The sequence below is a fragment of the Gavialis gangeticus genome, unplaced genomic scaffold (genome assembly GCF_001723915.1).
Source record: "Gavialis gangeticus isolate Ggan-Ray unplaced genomic scaffold, GavGan_comp1, whole genome shotgun sequence".
In the NCBI taxonomy this organism is placed as follows: Eukaryota; Metazoa; Chordata; order Crocodylia; family Gavialidae; genus Gavialis; species Gavialis gangeticus.
The window spans coordinates 32,408,827-32,416,820 of NW_017729008.1; the positions used below are offsets into that span (position 1 = coordinate 32,408,827).

At 49.1% G+C, this 7,994-nt stretch overlaps 1 protein-coding gene across 1 annotated transcript in view; it reads right to left on the reverse strand.

Annotated features, from left to right (window-relative positions):
* DHTKD1 (dehydrogenase E1 and transketolase domain containing 1) overlaps positions 1-6,219 on the reverse strand; it is a 32,766-nt gene extending 26,547 nt beyond the window's left edge. The window contains exons 1-4 of the mRNA XM_019509564.1: positions 5,988-6,219; positions 4,851-5,062; positions 1,457-1,651; positions 872-1,141 (exon numbers count right to left, since the gene is read on the reverse strand). Of these exons, the coding sequence (XP_019365109.1) occupies positions 872-1,141; positions 1,457-1,651; positions 4,851-5,062; positions 5,988-6,051 (741 nt within the window). The 5' untranslated portion in view covers positions 6,052-6,219. The remainder of the gene's footprint in view (positions 1-871; positions 1,142-1,456; positions 1,652-4,850; positions 5,063-5,987) is intronic.
* Between the last annotated feature and the right edge of the window lie 1,775 nt (positions 6,220-7,994).

A 7,994-nucleotide genomic window follows, 5' to 3' on the forward strand; every position in this document is an offset into this window, starting at 1 on the left:
CCCACACCTAAGTGTCATCAGCAAATTTGAACAGGGTGCTTTTTACCCCCTCGTCCCAGTTGCTGATGAAGATGTTGAACAGTGCAGGCCCGAGAACCAAGCCCTGCAGAACCCCACTGCCCACATCCCTCCAGGTCAAAAATGACCCGTCCACCACCACTCTCTGCGTGCGGCCCTCCAGCCAGTTGGTGACCCATTTCACTGTGTGGGTGTCGACACCACAATCCCCCAGTTTTTTAATGAGAACAAGGGTGAGAGACACTGTCAAAGGCCTTCCTAAAGTCCAGAAAGACTACATCAACTGTGACACCTGCGTCTAAGGATTTTGTGTCCTGGTTGTAGAAGGCCACTTGGTCTGACAGGACCTGCCTCTAATGAACCCGTGTTGATTGCCTCTAAGCATGACCTCCCCCGCTGGCCCCTCGTGGACATACGCCAGGATAATTCTCTCAAAAAGCTTACCGAGGATTGAGATAAGACTGACTGGCCTATAGTTTTCTGGGTCCTCCCTCCTCCCTTTTTGAAAATGGGAACCACATTGGCCCTTTTCCAGCCCTCTGGCACCATGCCAGAGCACCACAAGTGCTCGTAAAGCCATGCCAGGGGTCCCACTATGACCTCTGCTAATTCCCTCAGTACCCTGGGGTGGAGATTGTCAGGACCTGCTTAATTAACCAAGCCCTTTACATTTCTTCCTATTTTAAACTCTTTATGCTAAGAGAATGAGGCAGCACATTGTTGCCTATGAAAGTCCATGCCTCTGAACCAGCAGGTGCCATCCTGCTGTGCTTTCTTTTGGCCAAAGATTATCTTTCCTACCCCAGTTCAGAAACATGTTGTAGTACTCAATAACAAATCATGAGTCAAATACCTGCAGGCAGATGACTTTGTCTCCAGGCTGGGCAGAGCTGTCCGGGGAGTAATCTCCATCTAGCACTGACTGTTGCCTTCCCCGGGTCTTGCCAACAGCCACCGGGTTAATGGCTTCTAGATGGGAAGGGTTAGGCAGCAAGGTGACATGCACAGGGTGGTGTGACCCAAAGTCTAGATCAACAGAGGATGTCAGGTGGGAAAGGACATCTCCAATCGCAGGTGAATTCTCTGGGAACTCGCTTAACCCACGCATCTTGCGGAACATAAGCTGCACAGAAGCAAGCACAGTTATACAGTGCATCAGAAACAGGCTTGGTACTTAGGTTTCAAATCTGGAGAAGTTTTGATTCACTCTGCAGGTATTCTGGGAGAACTACAACCGTAGCCTTAGAGTCCTTTTGCTACAGTTGGCAGAGCATTTTCATGGGGAGATCTGCAGAGCTAACATTAGGAAGAAACAGGCACTCATGTGGGCAATTAGGTTATCACTTTGTACTCAAGGGCTGGCAAGGAGACAGACACACATTTAATTATTTTCTTAGTAAACAGCAAGTTGCTGCCAGTGAAAGCACCCATCCCTTACCTCTGGTGGAAACTGAAGCAGCCCAGTGAGGAGATTAAGCCTTCCGCGATGGGGCATGCCAAGAACTACGTCCGTCACCCCACAGTAGGCACACATCTTGAACAACTCATGGAAAAAGCCCATCATACTCTCAGCTCCTTCACCCCCATATCGCTTCACCGTGGCAAACTTGGTGGCCAAGAAGTGGTCAAATTCCTGTTAGAAGGAAAAGCCAATTACTGGATTGCAATATTGTTTTAAACACTTTCTAACAAATGAAAGCCACAGCAACACAATTCCATGCAGAAGAGACAAACTAAGCACATCCCAACTCACCTCAACACCTTCCCTACAATGCTGCAGTGTACTCGATGCCCACACATACCAGATATGTGCAACAGAAAGCCAGTCCCAATTTGCTGCCTATTGTTTGCATCTGGGTTGTCACATTTTGGCCTGTGGAGGTCGGTCATCCAACCCACAGGGCTTTTCTCTGGCTGGATGACTTACATCTAGACCCAGCCCACAGGGCTTCTCACCCCAGGTCCCAGAGCCACTGTGCCAGCTCAGCCAGCCCCTCTTATCCACTGTCAAATTTCTCATTTTCAACTGTCAGCAGTGGGGTGGTGAGCAGCTGTGGCATTAACCCCCACACTAATACAGCAGCTCTGGCAGCTGCAATGAGAAGCCCCGAGGGCCAGATCAGGCCAGCAACATATTGGAATTTGATCCCCACAGCTTAGAATATAACAAACATCAGTTACCTGAATATCAGGTAAGTGCATAAACTGCTTAAGTGTAAGCATCTGTTCATCTGTTGGGATGTAGCAGCAGTCCTTTTTACTCCATTAATTAGTGCCAGAAAGAGTGAAAGGGGAGCACCTGCTATTAGAAACCCTGATGTTAACAGGAAGTATCAGTTTCATGGCTCCTATCACAAGCCTTGAAAATGAAGGAAGGGAACAGCTCAGAAATTGGCTAGTTCTCCTCATTTTCAAGGCTTCTGATAGCAGCCCCGAACCTGATTACAAGCCTTGAAAAATGAGGGGAACTAGTCAGTTTGAACGCTGATAGTACTGCACACTCCTGTACTTAACTTACGTTATGTTCAGATAAGTGCATACTGCAAGTCATGACAGAGACCCTTTTTTTTTAGTCCCAAGGCTATACACTTAAACAAAACAAGCTGTACCACCCCACGCAGGCCAAGACTGCAAGACTGCAAATGAATCCGAGAGACCAACCAGGATCTAATCTCACAGTGCAAGACATTAGAATTTGAGAATCACACGTTGCCACCAAACTGCACAGGCACAAGGGGATGAGACACAGAAGCTCAGAAACTTGCATCATCTCTGAAGTGGTGTTAACAGATTTCAGAGAGAAGTTCAGAAGCCAAGTTCATTACCATTTGGAAAACTCCATAAAGATGATTAGAACCAAAATGCTATTGAAGTGCAATATATTATTATATGGGTCCTAGGGTGATCAGACAGTACTGCTAAGGCAGTAGGGCAGAGTGGAAGAAATTCATTTATAATTAGTGCCCTCCAACTGTTTTTGTATACAAGGACATTTGGGGGGAACCTTTCAAATGCTAGCAGGTCCTGTAATGTTTACAGCTACAGAGATCGAAAATAGATTCAAGACTGTAACTGAGAAGAGTAGATTGAGCAACAACCAGAGACCCTGACTGTCAGCTGTCCACTTACAGTTACAACAGTGCTATTGCACACAGAGCAGTTTCCTGTAAGCTTTTATTTCTTCATCCTGGGTGGAATTCTGGTCCTAGTGAAGTCACTGTGGGCTTTCCCACTGTCTCACTGAGTTCGGCAAAGCCAGGGTTTCACCCTGGGTTAGCAACACAACTCTGTGCAACAGCTACTAAAGCAATGAAGCTGTCAACTAGATCAGGGCTGTCCAGTTTCTAGACCCCAAAGGCCACATGCACCAGTAGGGCCTACATCGGGCATGCCATGCAGATGCTCCCCCCAACCCACTGCTGCACTGGGTGCCTCCTATACCGCTGTGCTGCATGGACACGTGTGTGCAATCCCCACTTCCCCAAGTTGCAGCCCTGATCTCCCCATTGTCCTCATTAAGCATGGCCCTGGATCCACCCTCAGCTCTCTCCACTGCCTCATGCCTTGGGGCAAAGGCAGGAAGCAGCAGCCAGAGAAAGGAGTGGGAAACCTGAGAGACTTGCTATTGCAGCCAGAATGATGGTGAGGGGAGGAGTAGCAGTTGAGTGAATGCCTGTGCGGGGGGCATATTAACCCCTTGTGGGCTTCACGTGGCCTACAGGCTGACAGTGGGACAGACATGAATGAAATTAAATAAACCAGGTAGCACTAATGACCTGCCAAGGAGATGGGTGAGGTTTAACATTACCTATCCAAAAAGCTGGAGACAGGGACACCTTCATGTAACCTGCTCTTGTGCCCTTGATCCACGCTGAACAAAACAAAAGACAGTGCCACAAAACAAAACCACCCACAAAAATTTATGATATGAAAACTATTTGGCTGGTGTCGCATAGTACAGTCAGCCCACACACTCGGTCAGGGAGCATTTCACTGCCCCTTGCAGGGAACGAGGCAAGACTGACTTTGCCAAATACTCTGCCAGCACTAGATGCGTAGGCAGCTCCTCGGGACAACACTGCCAGAACCCTGATCTCACTCACATTCACCTCTCTAAACAAAGGCAGGTTTCCCTCTTTCCCAAAATGATCCCTATTGAAAGGGACTAGGACTAGAAGATGACAAGGAGACAGAGAGTGACTGAAAACAGAAGCAGAAGCTGGGAAGGAAATACAGAGCAGTGTAACAGCATCACATACGTCTTACGTTCCTTTGAGGGCAATGCCCAGTTGTTTCTGCAGCCGGCAAGTCTAATACAAAAACATCAGGCCAGCAACTTTGGAGCATTTCCTCTTTTTTCAGAATATTCACAAGTTGCCCTAATGGCATTGTTAGAATGTCAAACGTTTTGCAGAATATCACTTAAATGCACTGCGTGCTGGGTTTCTTTTTTAAAATATGCTGTGCTATGCCATTCCCTCTTCTGGTTGAAGAGATCCATTTGGTCTGTCACTGGCCAGAAATATTTTCCCCTGCTAAAAAACACTCTCTGAAACACTCAACTCATAGCTGCAGAGCCTTGCAGTTTCTTTGAAGAATCCCTATTCTTGTGCCTTCTGCAGTTGTCTCCAATTAGAATTATTTCATTTCTGTGCTACAACCTTCAGACAAAACCCATATCTTGGCCATCAGAAGTAAATGCGTGTGTAGACCATAACTTTTTTTTAGATTAAAGACTTTTTTTTTCCCTTTTGATCTGGTGTTTGGACAATGGACATTCTAGTCCATGACTAGGTCTCTATGAACCAATGCCATAAAGACATGCAGCGTACCTGGGACTCCAACATCACCTTGGACAAATGCTTTTTCTCTTCAGTTGTAAATGCTTCTTGTTTTAGCTCCTCAAACCTTTTAGCAAACCAGTGTCTCTCCTCTGGGCTTGGCAGCTGGCTCGTCTCTATAGAAATGTGCCCGCAGTATATGTGATCAAGGTAAGTCAGCACATCCTCTAGGGACGCTTCTTCTTTCCCCATGTTCAGAAGTCCTGGCCAGAAAGAGATTGGAAGGCACATGGGGGTTAGCCACTCTAAAGAAGGACACTGCTGACTAGGAACTGCAGTTTGAAAGCAGTTTCACTTCCTGCCCCTCTGTTCTTCATTTGAAGTCGAAGGTCTCAAGAAACTTTGTAATTACCATTACTAGTACTTGGAACTTAGATGGTACTTTTCATTCTCCTTTGCAGTGTTTGAAATATTACTCTAAACTCTTCCAGGGCAGGGACTGGGTTGTGATGTCTCATGTTTGTACCGTACTGAGCATTGCGAGGCTCAGAGATGATCAAGATCCTTTGACATTTATTTGTATTGTGCAATGCTAATTTCCCAAATGGACAGACAAGACATGCAGAAGTTCTGAGAGTTGCTCAAGACCACGTTAAGTTAGTGGACAGAGCTAGGAACAGAAGTCAAATCTCATGACTTCCACTCCAGTACCGCAGCCACTGCTGTGTCTTACCATGTGCTGTAATACTGTATTATCATTGAGTAACCTGGGTAGCTATCTGAACAGTTACAGGGAATACTTACGTGATTTCAGCAAACGTGATAACCTAGGTTTTGCAGATGTCACAGAGATAGAATAAAATAATGTAAACAGTGTAAAATCAGTCAAGAGAAATTATTTTTCATTTGGCATTACATCACTGAACAGCTACCTAACACCTGGCTATGCCATTCAGGACAAAGCAGGTAATCAGTCTGTTGTGGTGAGATTGCTATATTACCTCATGCTCATTTAGCAGCAGAGAAGAGAAAATTCAATGGTTTTATATGACAGATTTCAAACATGGCCCAAGTGAGCTGGGCACCGGAGCTGGTCTGCCCACACAATGCTGTGCCCCATGAAGATACCTGACCTAACTGGGGATACTGCATTATGCTGGGGAGATGTGCTCTGTAGTACAGACTCACCTGTGATGTTGAAAGGCCCTTGAAGAACTTCCGACAGCATTTGAATTTCAGGTACCATATCCATCACTGCTTGACCAGCAAACAAAGGGTTAATTTTGGCGGCTTTGTGGCCATGCTCATGGTACGCCCCTACTAAACGGGCAAGACCGTGGTCAACTAAATGTACAAAAGGGAAAAAACAGAGAATGCTGTTAGCACGTACATTCTTCACTCGTTCACCCTTGGGACGATACCCCCACTGACATGCATCCAAAACGCTGCTGTCAAAATCACTTCCTGAACTCAGCTCTTTAACCCATACCACTGTTCTTCATTTATCCCTCCACTTCTTCCCCATAGACAAACACGGCTTGTCTTTGCTTTCAAGGTGCTTCACAACCTGTCTTCACGCCACCTATCCCCTCCCACTGAATATAGAGAAGGTGACTCCCACCTCCACATGGCTCACTGTGCCAGCCTGCCATGCCCAACTCACTAGATTCCCATGCTTTATCGCACAGCACACCAAAGGGGGGCTCCCATTAAATATCTGAAAAGCCACCTTGTTCCCTTATTTCAAATCTCTTCAGCTATGATGAGCACAGGAAATTCAACATGAGACCCCTGATGTGCAGTGACCCCGGCCCATCATGCTGATCAGCACCACCTCACTGCTTCCAGGGGCTGCCTGCATCCCTCTGTCATCCCCCGTAAGCTTTCTGAGGCTGGGACCATACGGCTGCATTTTTCCTAACACCAGTCCCCACAGAAGCACCTTCTAGAGCAGGGGTAGGCAACCCCCGGCATGGGCGCCAGAGTGCGGCATGCAAAGGCATTTTGCTTGGCATGCGCACCTCGGGGCAGAGGCTGGGGAAGGAGCCAGGGCTGCGCTGCCACAACAAGTGGACATAGTCATCTGCTTGCATTCTCCGTCTGGGGACAGAGATGGGCCTGTACCCTCTGCGCCATGTCTCTCCAGCCCCATACAAATGCGACTGCCCCAAGGCTGGGAGCTGTGAAGGGTAGAAATAGATGAACTGCTCAGAGTGGGAGGTTAATCGCCTCACTTGCATAATCCCTCTCACTCTGCAGATGTTGCATGACTACATCGCCCCAGCACTTAGCTCCGGGATCACCATCAACGGGGACCCAAGCTGCAGACAGCTGCAGACAGCCCTCTGTCTCCAAGACGCCTGCTTGGTTTTTGAAGTCCCAAGCACCAGGGGCAGAGGAAGGCTCAGGGGCCTGTGCTCTTCTGGCAGCAAATCATCACAGATTCACAGAAGTTTAGAGGTAGAAGGGACCTTGTCAGATCATCGGGCCCAGCACCCCTGCTCTGGACAGGAAAGACTGCTGGAGTCAAATAACCCCTGCCGGAGCAGCTGTGCTTGCAGTGGGGCCTGGCAACCCAGTCTGGTGCCCACTGCACATCAGCCTGATGTCTGTCCCTGCCACTGGTCCAGCTGCAGCAGAGCCCTTCACAGCCCCCCGCCTTCTGCCCCGGGCACGCCAGCATCCTACAAGTCCAAGTTGCAGGTGTTTTTGGTACTTTGCCCAAAAATGCTGCTGCATTCAGCCAACTTATCCCTTCCCCAGGGCAACAGGTGCCAGGCACCCCGGCGCCGCTTGGAGGGAAGGGCTCAGCCCAGCTGGCCCCGGCGATCACCCACAAGCGACTCCGCAGCCTTGGACGTTGAACCCTGATGTCGCCAGCCGTGCTGCGCACGGAGACCCCAATAACCAAGGCAGCCGGGACAGACTGACCCCCCACAGGCAGACACACAGACCCGGGACAGACCCCCCCAGGCAGACCCAGACCACCCCCAGGCAGACCCAGGCCCCCCCAGATAGGCAGACCCCCGCCCAGGCAGACACACGGATCCCAGGCAGACCCAGACCCCCCCCAGGCAGACAGACCCTCCCCCAGACAGGCAGACAGGCTGGACTGACCCCCTCCCAGACAGACGGACGGACGGACGGACGGACCGGCCCCGCCGCCCCTCGCGGCGCGGCGCGGGCGGTAGGCGT